Genomic DNA, 24,154 nt, shown 5'->3' on the forward strand with positions numbered 1-24,154 from the left:
AATTAGGTTTTAAGTCATTAAATCATTGCTGGATAGAAATCTCAATTAAGTTTTGCTGACACCATTAATAATCCCCCCTGGAGTATTTCCCTTTATGGTGTCTTGTGTGATTTTTCCAAGCAGAAGTAATGATTGGAAGCTCTGTGGTTTTTTTTGAACGGCCGGCTTCATACTGCTGTCCTTTTGATAAACCAAAGGACTTAAAGCAGAGTGTTTCCATCCCAAGCCCTGGAGTCTGAGTGGAAGAAGCTGAAATGGGATGTGTTTGTATGACAGCTGAGTAAAGGGAGCTACAGAGGCATAAGGGAAGAGCTGGCCCAAGTGGATTGGAAAGGGACCCCAGCAGGGAAGACAGTGGAGCAGCAAAGACAGGAGTTTCTGGGAGTAATTCAGGGGAGACAGTGGAATTTTATCCCAAGGAAGAAGAAGCATATTAAGGAGAGAAGGGGGCATTCATGGGCTGATAGGGGAAGTCTAGGATAGTATAAAAGTGAAAGAAAAGGCATACGGGAGCCAGGAGATTAGGAAGCCTTTAAAAATCAACAGACAACTATGGAATGTTATTGGGGGGAAGATTAAATATGAGGGAAAACTAGCCCATGGTATAAAAAGATTATCCCAAGGAAGAAGGAGCATATTAATGAGAGGGGATCTAATTTTTTTTTGGATATGTAGAAGGAAAGAGAGAGGCAAGAGTGGATGTTGGATCACTGGGAAATGGCAGTGGGTAACAGAGAAATGGTGAAGCAACTGACGAGGTTCCTGGTGTCAGTCTTCACCGTGGAAGTCACCAGTAATGTGCCCAAATTGAAAGAGAGTCGGGGCAGAGGTAAGTGTGGTGGTTGTTAAGGAGAAGGTGCTGGGGAAGGTGAGAGGCCTGAAGGTAGATAAAGGAGATGGACTGGATGGTATTAATGTTATTTTATGATTGTCCCCATGTACCACGATACGGTGAACAGCTTGTTGTGCATACCATTTATACAGATCCAATCACTACACGGTGCTTTGAGGTAGAATGAGGTAAAACAATAATATGCAGAATAAATCGTAAAAACTTATGGAAAAAGTGCAGCGCAGGTAAAAAAAAGTGCAAGATATTAATGAAGTAAACTGCGAGGTCAAAGGTCCATCTCATTGTACAATGAGACAAAGTTGTCTGGCCATTCTGGTTCTTGCAGTCTGCCACTGATTACATGCTCATCACCTCTCGATGAACCACACAACTGGACTGGACTTTCTAACTCCAGATCTAACCTCTCCTTTTAAAGGAGTCCAGGGCAGTTTGCTTTCCCTTTTACATACTGGACCCATGTCTCATTCAGTTTTTCCTTACAACTTTACAAAGTGCCCTGAGATGTTTTTTCTCCATAAATATTAATATTTGAAATCCAATATCAGTCCTTAATATTTGAGATTTGTTTGTTGAGGGCAGATGAATAATTAAAGTTGCATTGCAGATAAGCCTAATAAGATTGCATTGCGCATGTTGAGAGAAAACATTTCCACAACATTAATTTACACGTTAATTTTGCAGTAAACATATCATTAGTTTGACAGCTTATATAACAGGGAAAAATAGTGTTCAGCGCTAGCTTAGTAAACAGATTACTGAACAAGCTACTCCCAGTGCTTTAACCAAGTGGAGCTCTGTTAAGCTGATCTTGCACTGGTTGGCTAGTTAGGTTGGTTACTATAAGACCAGCTTTCAGGAGATCCAATCTCCAGTCTTTCAGGAAGTACTCTGTTCAAGTGGATGGACTGCACAGGTTAAGGAGATGTTGCGTATGCATATTCAAACATTATTATCAAAGTATGTGTGCAGTATACAACCCTGAGATTCATCTTCCCACAGAGAGCCACGAAACAAAGAAACACCGTGGAACCCGTTCAAAGAAAATGTCAAACACCCAATGCGCTAAAAAACAAATCGAGCGAGAAGCACAGATTATAAAGCATCAAGCCACAGAGTCGTGGAATAGTCCAGGAATGTTCGGTTTAGTTCAGTTTAACACTGTTGGTCATTGACTGCAGGCCGCAGAGCCATTCAGCCCTGATGAGAATCGGACAAGATGGCAGCTGAAAAAAGGAGTAATCAGAAGCATGAACTGAAGAGTCCAATCCATAAACTGCATTGCTTAAACCTTGCCCAAGATTCAAGACTCTGGCAGCTGTGAGTGCGAAGGAGAGAGAGAGAGAGAGGCCCGTCAAAAGCAGATAGATGGCGCTGAATACCCAGTCACCTTCTGCTCTCATCCTCATTGCTTTCAATCTCACTCGACACTTCAGTCAGCGAGAAGTGGAGTTGGTCATGGGCTCGCACCGCTTCTCCAGGCTGCACACACTGCTGGAATCCTCGCCGAACTCCCTGGGAGACAGGAAAATACCTGATATCTCTGTTGGCCTGAAGACACACCGCCAGAATGGAAATCACAGGTTCCAACAGTAGCAGGATCCTATTGGAAGGAAGAAGAAGTAAAAGAAGTAATCTTGTGAACTGTCTGAAGGACCTCACCACCTTTGATTGCGTAGGCCATCTTCTTCAAATGACTATACAGGAATATAGTAAGCTGAAGGCAAGAGTGCTTTTTGAGTAGCCTTGTTGTCTTCTTGAATAAGTTGATGGAACGTGGCAAGCACTGATGCTGTCCATGTGGAAAGGGGCTGATTATATTCCCAAGATGACACTTTACAAACAGCAATGCTGCTATATCTGGAATGCAAGTAGGTGGTGAAAGTTTTTTGTGAGCTCAGTGTGGTTTGGTTATGGCTGGAGAAGTTTCCTAGTAGCCATGGTAACTTCTTTGCATTCAGTCTGGCAGCACTTTGCTAAAAAGGTCACGATGGGGGCAAACGTAAAGAGAAATGTTTTGGATTAGGAGATTATGTTCCTTGCCATACTTCAGGTTGGTGTGCTGTAGTGCCATATTGGAATATAATGGCCTATTAAACCTAAACCTAAACTTTCTCCAGACAGAATTTTTGTATTGTTTTCGGGTTTCATAGGAACGTAGATGCCTGGAGAAGACAGGGTGATGGTGTTTCCGTGCTCGCACAAGAACACTCATAATCACCTAAATAGGCTTCACGGAGCAGACTGGGTAAGCATATAGATGTTCATGATAAAGAGCCAAAGGTCTATATGCTTACAAAATTAGGGTTGCATTTTTCCACCCAGATCCCTAATCCTCCTGTCCAACTTGTAAATACAACAGAGGTTCTTTGTAAATTCAGTCACCAGGCAAGCAGGAATTTAATAGAAAGTCTGAATCTAGCGAACAGTTATTAATCTACACAATTACAGATTCATGTTTATTATCAGTGGCATTTGTCATAAAATTTGTTGTTTTGAGGCACCCAGTATAGTGCAATACATATAAGTTACAATAATCAATAAATAATACCAAAGACAAATAACAATGTAGTGTTCATGGACATTTTGGAAATCTGATGGTGGAGGAGAAGTTGTTTTCTTAAAATATTGGGCATTGGTCTTCACCTTGCTGATACTATAAAGTCTTGGATCTTTAATGATAAATGCCAACTTTTGAGGCACTGCCTCTTGAAGATATCCTCTGGCAGGGTGGCTTGTGCCCACAATGGGAATGGCTGAGACTACAGCCCTCTGTTGCCTTTTACAGTCTCATGTTTTGGAGCCTCCATACCAGGCTCCGATGCAGCCAGTCAGAATGCTCTCCGTCGTTCATCTGTAGAAATTTACAGGTTTTTTTTTAGTGGCATACCAAATCTCCTCCAACTCCTAATGAAGAGCTGCCTTTGTGATTGCATCCTGGGTAGATTCTCCGATGCCTAAGGGCTTGAAACTGCTCGCCCTTTCCAACACCCTACCTGACATTACTCTGTGAGTAACCTCAACATCTTTCTTCACCATCACTGGGTCTATGACCTGGAGGTGTTGTGGTGACTTGATAGAGATGTGTAGGATGGTAAGAGGCAAAGATCTAGTGGATAGCCGGAAACTTTTTCCTAGGGCAGAAATGACTAATACCAGGGGGCCATAATTTCAAGGAGATTAGAAGAAAGTAAAAGGGAGATATCAGGTAGGCTTTTTTGCATAGAGGCCGCTAGCTGATAGGATGGAGCCAGATTCAGAGGGGATGATGGGTAGGGGAATGCAGGGAGCAGATTTAAAGGTGAATAGAAGAAGGAATCCAGGAGGACAGGAGAGGGTGTGGGAGGGTAACATTCCTCTCCCTCTCCAATCTGATCCCACTTGCCACCTCCATCCTGCCCTGTACAGCAACCTGACTTCTTTTGTTCCAGATTCCAGCATATGCAGACTCCTTTGTCAGTTTGACCTTTCATTGAAATTTGAAAGGAGCTGTCTGGAAAATCCGGTTTGGCCGGTCCACAGTGTCTCACTGTTACGCTGTGACACACCCACAAAGTGTGTGGCAGAGCACGGCGCTCGTCAAAGGCAACTGCATTCATCTGCTCGAGTCTGGTTTTACATTGTTTCCCCCCATCCTCCCCCTCTCAGCCCAGTTTCTCCCCTCCTCCCCACAGACCAAATTGCCCCCACCCACTGAGACAGAATCAAAATCTGGTTTCATGTCATCGGCATCTGATGTGAAGTTTGTCGTCTTTGTGGCAACAGTGTAATGCAATACCTAATAATAGAAAAAAAACCTCTATTCCAGTATGTATATGTATATATTAAACAGTTAAATTAAATACATAAGTTGTGAAAAAATAGAAATAAAAAAAAGTAGTGAGGTAGTCCTTATGGGGTCAACATCTCCGTGTTCTAGCTCTGCCTGTATTCCCTCCTCCTTCTCCCAGAAGAGTTACTCTGACAATGTAATAGTTACAATCGCTCCTCTTCGGTAGAGCTTTGAAATTACTATGACGATCAGTGTTACGTCACCAAATTGAGGCAACAGCAAAAGTTGGATTAATCTCTTCTGCTTTCTTAACTATTACTCCAAGAAAGAAAATGGGGCTGGTTTTAGATCTTTCTTGGGGGGCTCCATCTGTGATAAGGTTGTAACTGACTGTGTCCCCTTTATATTTTCAGTGCCTATAGACTATAAGCCAGCAGGTATGGGGGACATAGGGTGAATCAATAAGCAGCAAGGATGTCACTGTAGTGATTTTCTTCATTGGTGGTTTGAGCAAATATAGGACAAAATTCAAAGTAGACTCACAACCCTGAGGTTTGCTTTCTTGTAGGCATACTCAGGAACTCCAAGAAACATAGTAGAGTCAGTGAAAAACTGCACCCAAGAGGACAAACAAGCAACCAATGTACAAAAGGCAATAAACTGTCCAGATGCAAAAGGGAGCAAAGTTCATCAATAAATAGATGACCAAGCAAACAGACAATAAGTAATGAAAACATGGGATGAGAATGTGAATTCACAGTGAATATCTCCAATAAAGCCATGGTTGTTTTGGAGGAAAAAGTTGTTGAGAAAGTTACTTAGTTGTTAAGTTAAGGATAGTACTGAGAAGATGAAGAAAACAATGTAAACATTTTCTGTGTCTCTCTCATTTTCTGTCATCGTCTCTCACTTTCTCTCTGTCCTCCCCTCTCTGACTGGTTAACTCAGCACTGTTTCCTGTCCACCTGCACAGTATTTGGGCAAGAAATCAGCTGCTTCTTTACTGTAAGGACGCAAGTGCTTTTTATAAATGTGTGCTCTTTGCAATGAAGCCAAATGTCCCCGGCTAGTGTGACTTTGATTGAACTGCAAGGCATAGCTCTGTGGCATATTTTAACCGAAACAACGTGAAGTTATGATTAAGATTGAAAGTAACCTTGACAGTAGTGGCGGTTCATTTGTGAACTTGTATTGGAGGTTTTCTGAGCTGTTGGGTGCTCTCAGGACTATTTTGTGGAAGGAGAGCCTGCAAGGGATACCTGCAAGAAGGTGTGAACGCCAGGTAGACAAGCTACCCGCGTCTCCTCTGTTATCAGATAGGTTCATTCTCTATCTGATGAAAATGAAGGTATTTCTCTATTGATCACTAGCTGATTATTTGTCTAGCTGAGCACTATGAAAACAGAAGTAGGGTGTAAGAAACATTTCCAGCAAAAGGACTTTGTCTTATTAACAATTGGTCTGAACTTTTCTGTACATTCTGTGTATGCAAAATTACCCATTCCTGTTTATCTGGGTGTTGCACACAGATGCATTAATAGATTAAAAACACAAAGGTCATTTATTATCAGAGTATGAGTGCAGTATCCAACCCTGAGGTTCGTCTTCCCACAGACAGCTACAAGACAGAGAAAAATAATGGAACCCGCTCAAAGAAAAACGGCAGACCCCTGATGCGCAAAATACCCCCAATCAGAATCAGGTTTAATATCACCGCCATATGTCGTGAAATTTGTTAACTTTGTGGCAGCAGTACAATGAAATACATGATAAATAAACATAGAGAGCAACAAAAATAACAGAAATGAAGAAGTAGTGAGGAGGTGTTCATGGGTTCAACCTCCATTTAGAAATATGGATGGCAGAGGGGAAGAAGCTGTTCCTGAATCGCTGAGTGTCTGTGTCTTCAGGCTCCTGTACCTCCTCCCTGATGGCGGAGAGGAAGAAGCTGTTCCTGAATCGCTGAGTGTGTGTCTTCAGGCTTCTGTACCTCCTCACTAATGGTAACAGAGAGAAGAGGGCATGTCCTGGGAGGTGGGGTTCCTTAATAGTGGACGCCACCTTTTTAAGGTACCGCTCCTTGAAGATGTCCTGAATACCATGGAAGCTGGTACCCATGATAGAGCTGACTAATTTTATAAGTTACTGCAATTTATTTGCCCCCCCCCCCCCCCACCTTACCATATGGTGATGCATCCATTCAAAATGGTCTCCATGGTACATTTGTAGAAGTTTTGGAGTGTTTCAGTTCATAAACCAAACCTTCTCAAATTCCTAATGAAATATAGCCACCGTCTTGCCTTCTTTATAGCTGCATCAATATGTTGTGTCCAGGTTAGGTCCTCAGAGATATTGGCACCCAGGAATGTGAAATTATTCACTCTCTCCACCTCTGGTCCTTCTCTGAGGACTGGTTTGTGTTCGCTTGTCTTACCCTTTCTGATGTCCACAACCAGTTTATTGGTCTTACTGATGTTGAGTGCAAAGTTGTTGCAGTGACACAACTCAACTAGCTCTGATACAGCGTCCTAGCTCTGCGACTGTCAATTTTATTTACTACAGATTTGCCAACAAGATGGTTGGTAATGGGACACAAAAACCTTGTTGTTTTAAACACACTATCAGACCAGCACATTCAACCCCTCTTTCGCCAGCGGTTTTTTTAATGGGGCAGTGTCCCGGCCACAGTCGGGTCTTTTTCCGTCAGTTTTCAGCAGCGATAGAGTGTTCCATCGCATTAGAGCTTCATCACGGACTCTACACGTCAGAGATGTAGTTGTGGTTCTCAGCCATAGCAAGCTAAATCGAGAATATTTGCTGTTTTCCATCTTTTTCAATGAGAACTGCTATTAGGGTCCCTTGTGATGTTGACGCCCTGGAAGTAAAAATCGCGCAAACAGGAAAAAAGAACGAAAAAAAGACAATATAAAACACCAACCCCTAGAGTTGTTGAGAGAGTCCAGGCATATTCAGTTTAGCTGAGTTCAGTTCAGTCTAGAGCTGTGGTGTTCATTAACTCAGGCCGCATGTCCAGTCCGTCCCAATCAAAATCGCATAAAATAGCAGAAAAAAAGGAGTGATCAGAAAAGGTCAAAATGTGAACTAGAGAGTCCAGTCCACAAACCATGTCAATTAAACCCTGTCCAAGAACCGGGACTCCGGCACTCACTCCCGGAGGGAGGGAGAGAGACCATTCAATGTAGGGACCTTCCTCTGGGAACAGCCGGTGAGAGGGAGAGATCGGACGCATGCAGACACCTTCCTCTGTTATGTCACCAAGATAACACAATGTAATCATATTCAGAGATGCAGGAATTGCATTTGTTAGAACTATGAAATAAGATAAGGACACCCATAAGTAAAGATACAGTAATACATTGTATGGAATTATTTGTCAGATTTTATCAGTTTTGCTTTTCCAATATGTCTGCAAATGGAAAATGCTCAATAAAAATCATTCTTTAAAATTCATACGAAAGGGTATTTTTAGTTCTTTTAAAATCTTATTTAGGCTCTAATCCATGGAAACTTAAAGCAAAATCACTTGCTTAAAATATTCAGACTGAGAATAATATCAATTGCACCTCCAGCTCTGTTTACAGGACATATTTATTTGCATTTTGGAAGAGTTTAAGGCAGTAAATCCAGTTATCGGATAGTGCATTTGCATTTATGTCATAATCACTGAGTTTCGCCCTCGCTATTTGCACTGAACAAGCTTGTTCTTAATGGAGAACTCGAGTCTATTAACATTCTCCTCTTTTGTGAGGTGTGGTGCGCCACACAGTCTTTCATTCTGCACCTTGTAAAGCATGAAAATGCCTGACATTGGCCTCTCAGGCCTGAGTTGACATCATCATCGTCATCATCTTTTTAATAATCCACTGCACTAACTTTCCCAGATTATATAACTATTGGTCTTGTTTGGCAAACTCAACACAGCTTTTGTTGCCTTTGATTCCTGATGAAGGGTCTTTGCTTGAAATGCCCACTGTTTATTCCCCTCCATAGATTATGCCTGACCTACTGAGTTCCTCTAGCATCTTGTGTGTTGCTCAGGATTTCCAGCACCTGTAGAATCTCTTGTGCTCAAAATGCCTGTTTAAAGGCAGCCACCATCATACCGGTGCCCAAGAGAGTGACAATGCTCCCACTGCCACTAATCATGAAATGCTTTGAGCAGGTGGTAATGGATCGTATAAAATCCCACCATCCAGCCACATGGGGCCCTTTCCAGTTAGCCTTCTGCTCAAACCGGCCTACTGAAGATGCCATAGCCTTGGCCCGCCACTCCATTCTCTTCCACCTCATACACCAGGAGGCTGTTCATTGACTTCAGCTCAACATTTAACACGATCATCCCTCAGAGGCTGATGGGTAAACCGTCCTCACTAGGTCTCGAGACCCCTCTCTGTAACTGGATCTTGACAGGAAGTCGCCATTCAGTCCGAGAGGTCAAGCTGTGGCGCACTGGTGCCCCCCAGGACCGTGTGCCCAGCCCCGCTGCTGACTCACGAGTGCACCGCCAGATCCAGCTCAAACCGCATCGTCAAGTTCACTGATGGCTGGCCTCATCAGCAAAAACGGTGAGTCGGCATACAGACAGGAGGTAGCGAGGTTTGTCATGTGGTGTGAGAACAACAACCTGAGTTTCAACGTGGACAAGACAAAAGATGATTGTGGACTTCAGGAAGGCAAAGGTTGACCGCTGTCCATTGCATGCTGATGATTCTGCCACAAGAGAGTGAAGAACACAAAGTTCCTTGGTGTACACGTAACTGACAATGTAGCGTGGCACCACAACACCTCCTGACTAGTCAAGGAAGTACAGTAGCGTCTGTGGCTTCTGAGGAGTTTGAGGCGTGCAAAACTCCCTGCCCCCATTCTCACATCTTTCTGCAGGACCGCCATCAAGAGTGTCGTGTCTGCCTGCACCATGGTGTGGTACATAAATACAAGGCATCGGACCATATGACCTTACAGAGGACAGTAAGAATTGCCGAGGTCTCCCTCCTCACTATTTGTGATAGTCACTGAGAGTGCAGTATGCGAAGGGCTCAAAGCATTTTTGAGGATCCCTGCCACCCATCCCACTATCTATCTGACTCACCACAATCAGGAAGGAGGTACAGGAGAATCAGGACCAGGACTGTAAGACTGGGCAACAGCTTCTTGCCCCCCACCGCCCCCCGCCGCCAGGCTGTGAGACTAATGAATACCCTGCCACCATTGAGTTCCTGTCACTAGGACAGTGAGCTGTTCACTGTTTCCCTGTACTGCACACTTCACATGCATTTTGAATTATATTTTATTAACTTTTTTGTGATAATATTTTGTTTTATGTGGTATGTATATGTACTGTGCAGGTACTGTGGTCCAGGGGGATGTCGTTTTGTTTGGTTGTATATATGTCCAGTCAGTTGACAATAAACTTGAAATTAATTTCAACCGTATTTAACTTTATTTTCCTCTGTTTCCACAATGCTCGTTTACATCCGGTCTCTGTAGTGTGATAGTTGGCGCATGAGCTGTAAGTGATTGTTTTGTTCTTCATGACATAGTCTGCATTATTGTGTGCCTTCTCTAACAGGTCTTCCAGCAGACACTTTGCAAGGACATAGGGATCGATTCTATGACGAATTTCACAGGTACTAAAGAACTTGTTGATAATTTTAACAAACAGCAGAGGGTCCCCTGGCTGGAGCGATGGGCGAAGAATAAATGTTCTGTAATTCATAAAGTTTTTTTTAATCTCCTGCAGAGTGCAGACCTTTTCTAAGTTTGAACAAAGCAGTAACAGGGAGGGGAAGTTTATACAGTACATTTGTGCTGTCTTTTGTGTAGAATTCTGCTACGAAGTGTAAATAAGTTAGGGGTCAAAAGTTTAAGGGAAACACGAGGGGGAATTTCTTTACTCAGAGAGTGGTAGCTGTGTGGAATGAGCTTCCAGTAGAAGTGGTAGAGGCAGGTTCAGTATTGTCATTTAAAGTAAAATTGGATAGGTATATGGACAAGAAAGGAATAGAGGGTTATGGGCTGAGTGCGGGTTGGTGGGATTAGATGAGAGTAAGCGTTCGGCACGGACTAGAAGGGCCGAGATGGCCTGTTTCCGTGCTGTAATTGTTATATGGTTATAGATTGTAATTGTTGAGCCAGAAGTTGCTTTCGAACTGCTATCTTATCCCAACCAGTGAGGTCTATACCTACTCTCAGCACTCAGCTTGTTTACCTGAGTGATGTTGTAGTCATACAGAATACAGATCATCATGTCTATACTAACCAACGAGTACTCTTCTAAATTACTCCCATGTACCAACATTAGTACTCTAGTGCTCCCATGTAGCAACATTAGTACTCTAGTACTCCCATGTACCAACATTAGTACTCTAGTACTCCCAAGTACCACAACCTTGTTGTAGGGCTTGGAGGTGTGCGTGCCTCAATGACCCGGAGAGCTATGTTGGCTGGAGTCAGGGCTTTGTACTTTGGCTCTTGGTAGAGTCTCGCATGCCGAACAGCTGAAAGGGTAGAGGACAGACTTTGTCCAGCTTTGGAGGTTCAGACTGGTAAAACAGAATTGTTACAGAAACAGCAATGAAGAAACCTTCCACCTCTGAGTGTGATAGCATTCCTGAGTCTCCACCCGGGACTTGCATGAACGACGATAGTGAACACTGAGAAGAAGCTACTAACGTGATGAAGGAAGCCCTGAGAGGACCTTCATAGCTGCCCTAAATGCAAGTGGTGTAACAGGCAGTAAAAAAAACATTTGGCCTGTAGCATGCTATGCCTTGGAAAATTGTGCTGTGTCATGAATCATCAATTGACACTTGAATGACAATCTTATTGCTTAAGCAGTGAATTTCTCCCAAATTCACCTTTGTACTACATATGTTTAAATAGACTTGGGTGTGAGACACACCATAGTTAAGTTAAAGTTTAAGTCTTTCGCGAGCCTTATAGGCTCATCAGGCCGGTGCTTATGCCAGTTTATGTGATGGGAAGTGACTGAGAGTACGAGACCCCCCCCCCCCCCGGATAGGATGCCAGTCTATATCGCGAGGTTAACCCCCAGCATTTTGCCGGTGCCCATTTTCAGCTGGCCGGACTGGAGCAATGTGTGCCTTGCTCAAGGACACAACACACTGCTCGGTTGTGGCTTGAACTCACAACCTTCAGATTGCTAGTCCAATGCCTTAACCACTTGGCCACGCGCTGCATGAGACACACCATCTGGATGTTTAATGATGTCACAAAAGTGGGTGGGAACCTGATGAAGGAGATTGTACAAGACTTTGGAAAGTTTTGGGGGGAGGTACTGTTTAGTGGATAATGTGTAATGCATTATAATACACTTTTGTACAGTGTTTATGGACATGCTCAGACAACTTAATTTTTTTATCTTTTTAATTTGTTGCAGCTTAAAAAGTTTCTTTAGCCGATCACGTGACATGTTATATTTCAAGCGTCTCATCCAGATCCCAAAATTGCCCGAGGTATGGGATTTCTTAGAAAATTAGTGTGATCCTATTACCTAATGAAGGCTTTTATCTGCTCATTTTAACTTAGAAACTAGTGACCTCAATTTCAGGCTGAAAAACTACATTTACTGTAATGCAGACTCCTTTCCAGCTTCTGAAGATGGTTAATGTTACCTATTTCCTTCTGCTTTACAGAGCAAAATATATTTTTAAAATTTCTTTCTGCATACAGTGAATCAAAACTTTCTCTGTTAATGACGTTGGTATTTCTGTGTGGTCAGCTATCATGTGCTTTGATTAAATGCATTTCCTTCCCATCTCTCCTGAATCAAGATGAGGGAAATTGTCCTCTCGTTCACTCTCATCATCTAGGTTTGGGTTACAATTGATGTTCTTGAAGACCCAAAACTCCTGTGTTACAGCTACCAGGATATTCTTCATGGACAACTATCATTGTCCAGATGTGGGAATTCTGACACGTTTATAGAAAGAAACTCAGATTCATGTATAACTCATAGAGCCACAGAAGGATTGTTACCCTTCTGATGAATGTATTCCCACCCCTTTCATCTATTCCCCACTGACATTTTACCTCTTCTCACTTGCTTATTACTTCCCCCGGGTCTCCTCCTCCCTCCCTTTCTTTCATGGTCCACTCTCCTCTCCTATTAGATTCTTTCTTCTCCATAAGAACATAAGAAACAGGAGCAGGAGTTGGCCATCTGGCTCGTCGAGCCTGCTCCGCCATTCAATAAGGTCATGGCTGATCTGATCATGGACTCATCTTTACCTACCTGCCTTTTCCCCAAAACCCGTAGTTCCCTTACTCTGCAAAAATCTACCCAGCCTTGTCTTAAATATATTTACTGAAGTAACCTCCACTGCTTCATTGGGGAGAGAATTCCACAGATTCACCACCCTCTGGGAGAAGAGTTCCTCCTTATCTCTGTCGTAAATCTACTCTCCCGAATCTTGAGGTTATGTCCCCTAGTTCTAGTCTCACCTTTCAGTAGAAACAACTTTACTGCCTCTATCTTATCTATCCCTTTCATAATTTTGTATGTTTCTATAAGATCTCCTCATTCTTCTGAATTCCAGTGAGTACAGTCCCAGATGACTCAATCTCTCCTGACAGTCTAACCCCCTCATCTCTGGAATCAACCTGGTGAACCTCCTCGGCACTGCCTCCAAAGCCAGTATATCCTTCCTCAAGTAAGGAGACCAGAACTGCATGTAGTGTTCCAGGTGTGGCCTCACCAGTACCCTGTACAGTTGCAGCATAACCTCCCTGCTCTTAAGTTCAATCCCTCCAGCAATGGAGCCCAACATTCCATTAGCCCTTGACCTTTCCTGCTGACCTGGCTTCACCTATCACCTTCTTGCTAGCCTCTTTCCCCTTCCCCGTGACTTTTTTATTTTGACATCTTCCCCCTTCGTTCTCAGTCCTGAAGAAGGGTCTCGGCCTGAAATGTTGACCATCTATGAATTTCCCTAGATGCTACCTGACCTGCTGAGTGCCTCCAGCGTTTTGTATGTGTTGCTCTGGATTATCAATACCTTTGGACAATAGTCAGATATATATCATGTGTTTTCTTGTGTTTTCAAAGAGTCCTCCAAACTTTTTGAGAGCCTCAGCCCTGGCAGAGCATGTGAAACCGGTAGTGATTATTCCTGATGAAGCCCCAGCGGATGACATTGAGGAATCTGAAAGCCTTGTAGAGGTTACTGCAGCTCCTGTGGTTGAATCCCAGGTAAGCGAAAGTCTTTTCCTAGAAGATCCTGGCAGGGAATTTTTCTTTGTCTGAAACAGCATGTGACGGACTTAATTGCATACAACTTTAGATGTTGAAAGTAAAACAATGAATCAAGATGAATCTTTAGGATGGACCTTGATATGCTGCTGAAGTGTGAAGGGAGGAGTGCTTTTGAATACAATAATAGCAACTTAATAAGGATTTAGATCAGTAAGGAGAAAAGTAAGATATGCACTGATGTTTTCAAAGAGTCTTTGAAAAGGATGAGGTATTTTTGAAATGGGGTCAGTGCTGTACTACAAAGAACTCACAAATAACTATTGGATCATGCCATTTAATTTTTTTAAACAAATAATAGGTTAGGGCTGATTTTTTTTTTGCCAGGGCACTGGGGGTAGCTCGACCTCCTTTTTGCATCTTTCTGAGAAGAGTTCAAGTTTATTGTCATAGGTGGATAAATACATAAGGTATAGACTAGCTTTCTGCAGCAGCAGCAAGAAGAATGCAAGATGAAAAATGATCAAGTGCTTTCCCAGTGTGTATGACGAATAAATAATTCTCGGGCTTCCATCCGGGTACAAGTATCGATTTTGACCGACGTTTCGATGACAAGCCCTGTCATCTGCATCAGGGATGAGGTCTGGGCTTGTTTAGTCCAGTGGTGTTTATATCCCGTCATCTGCCCCTCCTGATTGGTTAGTCCTTATCCAATTAGGTGTCTGCTGTCCCATCTTGTTAACAATCGAATTGCAGATCTTACTTAGAGAGAGGGACATTTGTCTTTGTTAAAATTCTTTTCCTCCAGTTGTATTTCAATGGCTTCCTTTACCAGGTGGTCTCAAAAGCCACTGGTGCGGCACAGTAGTTTTGTGCCATCGAAGTTAATCCTGTGGCCATTGCAAATGCAATGTTCTGCTCCTGCTAATTTCTCTGGGTAACCCGAACGGTTATACCTCCTGTGCTTCTTGATGTGTGTTTTCACTGTGTGTCCCCTCTGGCCGATATACGCTGCTCTGCATTCACAGGGAATCTTGTAAACGCCAGCCAACCTGAGTCCCAGCTGATATTTGAGCTTCCTTGCGTGTTTGTGGATGGCATTAATCCGTTACTTCTTCAGGATCCTGGTGATATATTTATGTGGGTTACCCAGAGAAATTGGCAGGAGCAGAACATTGCATTCGCATAGGATTGATTTCAATGGCACAAAACTACTGTGCCATGCCATTGGCTTTTAGGACTACCTGGTGAAGAAAGCCATTGAAATAAACTAGAGGAAAAGAATTTAATAAATGGGTCAGTGGAAAACTGGATAAGGACTAACCAATCAGGAGGGATGAACCAGGGGGGTATAAATCCCACCAGACTAGACATGCCCAGGCATCATCCCTGATGAAGATAGCAGAGTTTGTCATCGAAATATCAGTTAAAATTGATACCTGTACCTGGCTGGAAGCCCGAGAAGAGTTTATTCAACGTTACCAGATGTTAACATAAGCTTAAATGAATAACATTTATACATAACGCAGATGTTTAATGTTTAATTCCTTGTGTGAGCACATTACCATATGACTTGGGCTGGGACCCTGCCAATTAAGGACAGCCACTCAGAGACCAGGACTGAGCAAGAATCCTATAGAATACAGGGAGTACTTCTACTCTGTGTTGGATTTATGTTGGAGGCAAAAAAACAGGACTATAGTTTATGGGAACACCAATGCATTTGAACGGAAAATGCTAGTCAAGGTAGTGGATCTGGCCCAATATATCACAGGGTTTGTTGTTTTGTATGGCTGGGCCTGGGAAGAGCAGACACGAGTCTGTCCGTTCTGGATCTGGGGTTGGATCTATCTTTGCCTGACATCTTGTCCACAGCCATTCCAATGTCGGTGGCCCTGAGTTGGCGTCGCCTGTTGGAGTCCTTGAAGCTCACAAGCCTCCACTCGATGCCAACCTGTTGATCTAGATAATGGGGCAAAGCTCTCCCAATCACTGAGCACATCTACATGAAACGCTGTCACAGGAAAGCAGCATCCATCGTCAGAGATCACCAGCATCCAGGTCATGCTCTCTTCTCACTGCTGCCCTGAGGTAGAAGGTACAAGAGCCTCGGGACTCGCACCACCAGGTTCAAGAACAGTTACTACCCCTTAACTATCAGGCCCTTGAATAAAAGGGGTAAGTACACTCACTTGCCCCATCATTGAGATGTTCCCACAACCAATGATCTCACTTTAAGGACTCTTTATCTCATTATCTCATGTTCTCATTGTTTATGGCTATAAATTTATATTTGTATTTGCACAGTTTGTTATCTTCTGCACTGTGGTGAACTACATATACCTGTCTGGACACGCCCCCTGCTGACTGCTCCTGTGGCCCCTCCCACTGACCATGGCTCCTCCCACAGTCCCCGGTATAAAGGCGATCAAGGCCTGAGCCCGGCCCTCAGTCTCCAGGATGTAGTATGGTGGTCAACTACTGCTTGTTCTTTCTTCCAGTCAATAAAAGCCGATATCTCGCCTTCACGTCTCAGAGAGAGTTATTGATGGTGCATCATGCACTCTAGTTGATTTTCATTGATCCTGTTAGAGTCACCATTCTATAATCTGAATATGCCCAGAGGAAAATAAATCTCAGGGTTGTATATGGTGATATTGGTAATGTAATTTACTTTGAACTTTAAAAATTAGGAGCTTTTGAGTAGCTCCTTCAGAAATGTCTGTAGTCAAGTTCCATTTTCGTGCTTCGGGTTGGGACTGGAGTCAGAGTGTGTTATTTTAACTTGTTTTTGGCAGTGTTAGTTGCCGTCACCCACAATGCAAGATCATCATGGAAGTCCAACAGTTAGAGCTTACTTGTATCATCTGGGCTCCAATGGCGCTTCATTCCCTGGCAACGCAAGTCGTACACAAACACATACCTGTGAGTTTTGCTCTGACATGGATTCAGGCCCTGAAGAGGATTGCTGCATTGTGTAAAGTTGCTTTGCGTTTTCCAGGAAGAGCCCCGATGTCCAGAGGAGCCCACAAGGAGATGTTTGGAATTCGTGTTGATCCTTGAGTCACTGTCCAGTGATTCTGATACCTGCCCACCCAACCCTCTGTTACCCCTCCCCTCGCGTGGGCAGCGATTTCTTTACATTCCCAGTGGCAGCAATCCTGATTCTGCCCTCTTACTGACCATACCGGTGAGGAAGTCCAAACTGAAAATTGTTGAAGTGACCTTATCATCCAATCACGATGTAAGCACGCGCAGATTGTATTCTTATCCCAAGTTTAAAACTTTACCTCTCACATTTCCACACAGTACAGGCCCTTCGGCCCCTGATGTTATGCTGACCCTTTAAGCTACTTTAAGATCAACTTTCCTTCCTAAGTTGAAGTCCTGGCTGACAGTGGGGAAATGAATAAATCCAGGGATGGTCAGTGGAACAGATATGTGGGAGGGGAGAGGTCTCAATGTCCAAAGAGGCTAGAGAGGGTTGAGAACCTCCTCTAGGATGAGAGCTATTTGTCCCTTTTCGTAGGGTTTAAGAAGTTGAGACTTCTGCATATTGAAGAGCTGAATATCTTTTTTTTTCTAGAATTTGGTGGATGTGGATATTTTCGATGCTACTTTTGGTCCTCCGACTAATAATGGCTTTCTGACCGATGATCGGTAAGCTGAGCTTTGGGAATGAATGACTGTGTTCAGCAGAAGGTGTTCTGCTTGAGTTCAACTTTTCCTCTTGTGCATTGTTCATGCAGAGACCTTCAAATTGACAACCTGAAGAAAGAGGTGGAACTGCTGAAAGCAGAGCTCGAGAAAGTAAAGGCAGAGGTGAGACCCTCTTTATAAACTTCACCTTGAACTTGGAAGAAGTGTCACCGTGAAAGGTAAAACATAAGGAGTTTTTACCAGTGTTCAAATAACTCTCAATGTTTGATTTAATGTGAGTAAAATCCAAAACATATATTCTTAGAAGGAATATGCAGCCTCTCTTAATTACTCGTGGCTGACAGCAGGAAGGTAATCTTCATGTTGCGACTGCACAGCTCCTAACCTCCTTGAGGCCTTCATGTGGTGACTGTTCTGCAAGGCCTCAGGCACTGCAGACTGAGGCCTGGATCCTGGCGGCCCTGCTCGTTTTCTAACACGGTGATTCTGTAGCCAACCAGCTAGCTCCAGTATGTGTGTCAGCAGTGTGTGTGTGTGTGTGTGTGTGTGTGTGTCCTGGTGCCCCTAAGGTTCTGAACAGCAGAGTAAGATGCCCTTTGTATCTGACTCCTCGGGTCCCCACCAGCCATGTCTGGCACCTCTAGTGCAGTCCCATTCATCTGATCTGCAGGGAAAAGAGAAGTAAAGCTAAGATTTTGTTTTTAAATATTTGTTTTAATTAATGTTTTGGTGAATTTCTTTGTACTAGTTGAATGTGTATTTAAATTAATGCATTTTAATTAAATGTACTTCAGCTGTTGGCAGGTGTCTCTGACCGCAAACAGGGAACATGGGAACAGGGAAGATCTGTCATTGTAGTCTAAGCTTAAGGCCATCGGGGCAGTTGGGTTCCAGTCTTCAGTCAGCACTGCTTTAGCAATCACAGCAGTAAGGACCCAAGGGTGTTCAGAGCCATGCACTCACAATGTAGGGATCCCCACAGAAGGCACACATGGATGCCTGTGTTTCTGACATGGTCAGGCTTAATTTAGGGCAGAAACAAAAGACTGCAGCATTGGTGAAGGTGCCATCTTTTGCCTGAGGTGCTCAGCCAAGTCTTCAGGTGTGTTCAGTCAGTTTGCAAATGCTTTGCGCTTCTCAACTTTATTTCAGTCAACACAGCTTCAACTAGTGTCACCAAAACAACTTTAGCTGTTTGGCCCTCTGATTGCTGTGTGGGATGCGTTGCTGTACAAAACAACAAAACAATAGCGATGACTTTTCAAGAGGTTGTAGAACATTTTGAGGCATCCTGGATAATGGCAGAATATAACTTCAGTGTCAGGTTTGGAGTATTGGTCTACTTAGAGGGAAAACATATGATATTTTCCAGCAACACTTGCACCCCAAACCTGATTTCACATATCAAGTTTATGTCCCTGTTGAATTGAAAAGTTCTCCCTAAAAATTATAAAGTTTACTTTGTGACAGGTGAACATCCACTACCCCTGCTGGCACATGGTGTCATGTGGAAATGGAAGACCAAAAATTGCAAGTTGAATTCCAACCATAACGAGGATCATGTAGAATATAAACACAAAACAAACTTTACCTTCTTTGAGCACTGCTATGTAAATGTTGGTACAGTACCTTGTGGGCATTAAACCTAGCTGGCTGATGTCCTTGCGGGACGCCAGCTTCAGGTTTGGTAATCAGAGTCATGCCAATGTCCGGTTGCAGTGTGTGTGTGTGTGTGTGTCCGCAGTCTGATTTGGCACATCGTAATTAAAGGAATGGGAAGCACTCACGCTGACAGTGAATCTTTTGTGTTTTGACCTTTTTTAAAATTTAAAATCTGAGAATTTACCAATGACTTTATCTTGTTGCTAGGCGCAGATGTACATTGCGCAGTTGAAAGCCCAGATTAACGTGCTGGAGACAGAACTGGAGGAAACACGCAAGCTCAAGCAGAAGGCATTGGTCGACAACGAAGAGCTGCGCGATGAGCTGGAAAAGCTACGGAAGCAGAAGGGTGATACGGACAAAGTGCAGTTTTTGCTAGTTGAGGCAGAGAGTGAGTTGTGTTCTTGACATGTTCACTCAGACGAAAAAAAAATAATGCCTGCGTCAGGGCGTTGATCCAATGGGTGGGACTTTCCCATTCAGTTGACACCACAATGAGGCCTAATTAATGTCATCCCAGATCCTGCCCACGTGCATTTTTGCCATAATCTTACCCATCCCTGCAAATTCTTCGCTCCCGTTCATTAATAATCTGAACTCAACTGGGAATGGTGATTTTAAGCCCATACTTATGAATGTCCTATTACTAATACTTCTGAGACCTGTTCCTGTACAGAATAATACTTGGGGTTCATGCACTCTACAAGGCAAAAATATACCATTAGTTTGTGACAGGGATGATAATCTTGAATAAGAACATAAGAAATAGGAGCAGGAGTCTGCCATCTTGCCCGTCGAGCCTGCTCCATCATTCAGTAAGGTCATGGCTGATCTGGCCATGGACTCATCTCCACCTACCTGATTTTCCCCATAACCCTTAATTCCCCTACCATGTCAAAATCTATCCAACCTTGTCTTAAATATATTTTCTGAGGTAGCCTCCCCTGCATCACTGGGCAGAGGATTCCACAGATTCACCACTCTTTGGGAAAGGGAATGCTAAATTTACTCCCTCAAATCTTGATGCTATGTCCCCTGGTTCTAGTCTCACCTGCCAGTGGAAACAGCCTACCTTTATCTATTTAACGATTGTAGGATTAGTGTCTCCAGGCTTTTACAAACCTACCATATTGATGCTCTCATTCCCCCTGAGTCACAGAAAGTACCACACTCAGAGGAAGCATTAAATGGCAGAGAAATCTACCTGCCATTGATAACTGCAAATTTGGGGCTAACTTCATGAAGGAATTGGTGTATCGTGTGTGTTTGACTGCGTGCACCTTATCAATAGACAATCGTGTGGGCCAAATGGCACAGAAAACATAAACGACCCTGTTGTTACTTCTGCAAATATGCTGTTTATAGTGACTAGTTCTTGGCAGCATTGCCACGGTGAGGATATATGTGATGTATTTATTGGAGTGTTTTATTTAATTGCAAACAGGGGAACAGCAGAGGAGTAGTTCACTTACTGTTGTTGTTTATATGATTTGTTTTTATTTTCTGCACATTGGGCGGTTGACGTTCTTCTTTTCTAATGGGTTCCTTTGTGGCTCAAGGTTGGATATACATACTTTGTACTTTGAACAGGGCTGATTTATTACCTGTTTCCTTTCCAGCCAGTGAACATTGCCACCTGAGAACTGGAGTTATTCCGAATCAGAACCTGAATAAATATGACACTGGCATATGTTGTAATATTTGTTAACTTTGCAGCAGCAGTAAAATTCAATACATAATGTAGAAAAAACAGAATTACGAAGTTTATGTATATAGATTAATTTAACCATAAATTAATCAAATAGTGCAAAACAGAAGTAAAAACAGTAGTGAGGTAATATTGGTGGTTTCAATCTTCATTCTGAAATCGAATGGCAAAGGGACTTGCAGTTCAGTTATCTTTCTGTGAGTGCAAGCAACTTTAGATGTCACAAAATTCTCATAATTGGAGATATGCTGCCAAAGCTTACTGGCTCAATATATCAACAGTTCTGTTGCTGTAAGTGTCACTCGATTTGCTTTTACAGAGAAAGTGCAGGCGAATGAGCAGCGCTACAATAAGCTGAAGGAAAAGCACAGCGATCTTGTCAACACTCACGCAGAGCTCCTCAGGAAGGTATGGAAGAGCGTTCCGCTGAGCACAGTCCGTTTCCAAATGAGCAGAGTTATTCTGCACTTGACTTCTGCCCATCTTGTCTGTAATTAACCTTTTGCACTATGTCCCTTCTTTAAAGTGTGATCCCGGTTCACGAGAGGAAGTGGGGCTGAGATAGCTGTCACTCAATTGTGTTTGACTTTAAATTAGGAACTAGAAGTTATTTAAATCTTGCATCCATCCCACGACGTGAGAGAGTAAAAATCTTTGCATTATGACTCTGTTGTAATGTACAGACACGTGAATGGCTTGTAGAAAGAAGCTGTCCCGTAACCTGTAGGTCCTGGCTTTAATGCTGCGGTACCATTTACCAGGTGGAAACAGCTAAAACAGTTTATGGTTAGGGTTACTGGTGTCACGATGATCTTGCAGGCCTTCTTTCTGCACCAGCTGCTATAAATGTCTTCAATGGAGGGAAGTTCACATCCACAGATGCGCTGGGCTGTCCGGACCACTCTCTGCAGTGTCAAGCGATAAAGGTTGGTGCAGTTCCCGTTCCAGATGGTGATACAGCCAGTCAGGATGCTCTCAATGGTGCCCCTGGAGAAGGTCTTGAGGATTTGGGGGCCCATGCTGAACTTTCTCAGCCGTTTGAGTTGGAAGAGTTGTTGTTGTGCTTTTTTTTGCCACAAAGCCACTGTGTACAGTCCAGGTGACATCATCGATGACTTGTATACCGAGGAACTTGAAGCTACTCACCTTCTCAACTGCAGTCCCTTTGCCGTTGATCACGGCAAGCCTGTCTTTGTTCCTCCCGTAATCCACAATCAGCTCTTTTGTTTCTTTGGACACTGAGGGAGAGCTTGTTATTCTGGCACCACTGTGTCAGGGTGTTAACCTCTCCTCTGTAAGCTGTCTCGTTACCGCTAGAAATAAAGCCGATCAACGTTTTGTCTTCTGCTAATTTGATCAGCAGACTGGAGCTTTGTGTGGTAGCACAGTCGGGGGCGTAAAGGGAGAAAAGGAGGGGACTCAGGACACAACCCTGAGGGCACCTGTGTTGAGGGTCAGGGGGCAGAGGTCAGGGAGCCCGTCCTTACCACCTGTCGGCGATCCGATAGGAAGTCTAGGATCCAGCTGCACAAGGAGTGCAGGCCGAGGTCTCTGAGCTTTCTGTCAAGTCCGGAGGGAATTATGGTGTTGAATGCTGAAATGTAGTCCAGGAACAGCATTCTAATGTTTGTATCCCTCTCCTCTGGGTGAGTGAGGATGGTGTGTAGTGCTGTGACTATGGCGCTGTCGGTAGGCGAATTGTAGGGGGCCCAATGTGGGTGGTAGCATGCCACATACTTAGTCTTTAACCAGCCTCTCAAAGCATTTGCTTATAATTGAGGTGAGTGCAACAGGACGCCAGTTGTTCAGGCAAGTTACCTTGGTTTTCTTGGAATAGCTAGTAATTTGTGTACATGTTGCAGATGTTTCATAGTGGTTTTGGGTATTTTTCACTAATCTTCGCAGCAACTCCTTGAAAATAAATGTTTTCCTTGCAGTATTGAAATCAGAACAGGTTTGGAAATGGGACCAAATTTGTTTCCCAAAGCTGTTTCCTGGGATTTGTTGACATTGAAAACATTTGAGGCCGGGCTACAAGGACCATTTCTGAATATGCTTAATGAATTGCTGCTGTTCCAGGTGGAGTGATGCATGTTTGGTTCAGCTGGTTTACAATGTGAAATCTGTGTAATGTCTGTTAATTGCTTGGGTGTGGTAAGAAAAGTCATTTCAACTATTTGTCTATTCTAAGCTCTTCCTGGAAAATTAAAGTACTGGCACACATCTTATTGCTTTCCAATGCGTCATCACATAGAATCCAATCTTAATGCCACGTTCTTTACTGCCTGTGCAAAGAAGCAAGCTTGAAACTTGACATTGTCAGACTTGAGTTTGTACAGGTTTTCGTCCCTAGAGGGAACCTCTGAGAGCTACAGGTGACTCAAAACACGTTTATCCAGTTTGTAGGTGCACAATAGATAACGTCACAGCTTGGTATGGCAACTGCTCTGCCCAAGACAGCAAGAAACTGCAAAGCGTTACAAGCACAACTTAATCCATCGTGAAAAACAACCTTCCCTCCACGGACTCATTTCCTTTTCTAGTTGGCTGCTGGTGGCTAGTAGTGTTCATGTCATGTAAGACATTCAGCGATACTTCAGAGGTTTGAAGGTCTGTAGCCTTACCCACATATCACTGTCAATGCCCAGCCCAGCCTGTGCTGCTAATGGAAACTCATTACTGCTTTCATGCTGATTTGTTTAATGTGTACGGTGAAACAATATTACAAAAAATAAGAGACATCTGTGGAATCAAAGTTGGCGTCGAAAGCATCAATAATTTCAGATATGCAATATGACACTGTGTTAGTTGCAAGTACGGAGGAAGAACTACAAAACTTAATTGATATAGTTGTTGAAGAAAGTGCAAAAGTGGGTCTATCTATCAAGTCCAAAAAGACAGAATGTATGGTGATATCCAAAAAGGAGGAGAATCCTATCTGCAGGCTGAGAATAAACGGGAAAGACATAAAACAAGTACAGAACTTTTGCTAGTTAGGAAGTTTTGCTAGTCAGATGGCAGGTGCAACATGGACATCAAAAGAAGAATAGGGATGTATAGGACACTTTACGAGAATGTAGAGTATACTAACCAACTCTAAAATAGGCATAACAACCTGCCTCGAAGTACTGAAATGTCACTGAAATCCAGTGATGTTATATGGCTCAGAATGTTGGACAATATCTAGTAACATGAGGAAATGAACTGAAGCAGCAGAGATGCGGCTTTTGAGGAAGATGCAAAGAATATCGTGGATGAAATGAATATCTA

General features: G+C 43.3%; 1 protein-coding gene across 1 annotated transcript in view; it reads left to right on the forward strand.

The window, feature by feature from the left end:
• The window catches only part of LOC132404159 (huntingtin-interacting protein 1-related protein-like), a 133,151-nt gene that overhangs the window by 75,383 nt on the left and 33,614 nt on the right, over nt 1–24,154 (forward strand). Inside the window, exons 9-15 of the mRNA XM_059988228.1 lie at nt 10,213–10,270; nt 12,043–12,118; nt 13,711–13,854; nt 17,441–17,514; nt 17,604–17,676; nt 19,384–19,567; nt 21,204–21,292. Of these exons, the coding sequence (XP_059844211.1) occupies nt 10,213–10,270; nt 12,043–12,118; nt 13,711–13,854; nt 17,441–17,514; nt 17,604–17,676; nt 19,384–19,567; nt 21,204–21,292 (698 nt within the window). The remainder of the gene's footprint in view (nt 1–10,212; nt 10,271–12,042; nt 12,119–13,710; nt 13,855–17,440; nt 17,515–17,603; nt 17,677–19,383; nt 19,568–21,203; nt 21,293–24,154) is intronic.

The sequence above is a fragment of the Hypanus sabinus genome, chromosome 13, assembly GCF_030144855.1.
Source record: "Hypanus sabinus isolate sHypSab1 chromosome 13, sHypSab1.hap1, whole genome shotgun sequence".
Classification (NCBI taxonomy): domain Eukaryota; kingdom Metazoa; phylum Chordata; class Chondrichthyes; order Myliobatiformes; family Dasyatidae; genus Hypanus; species Hypanus sabinus.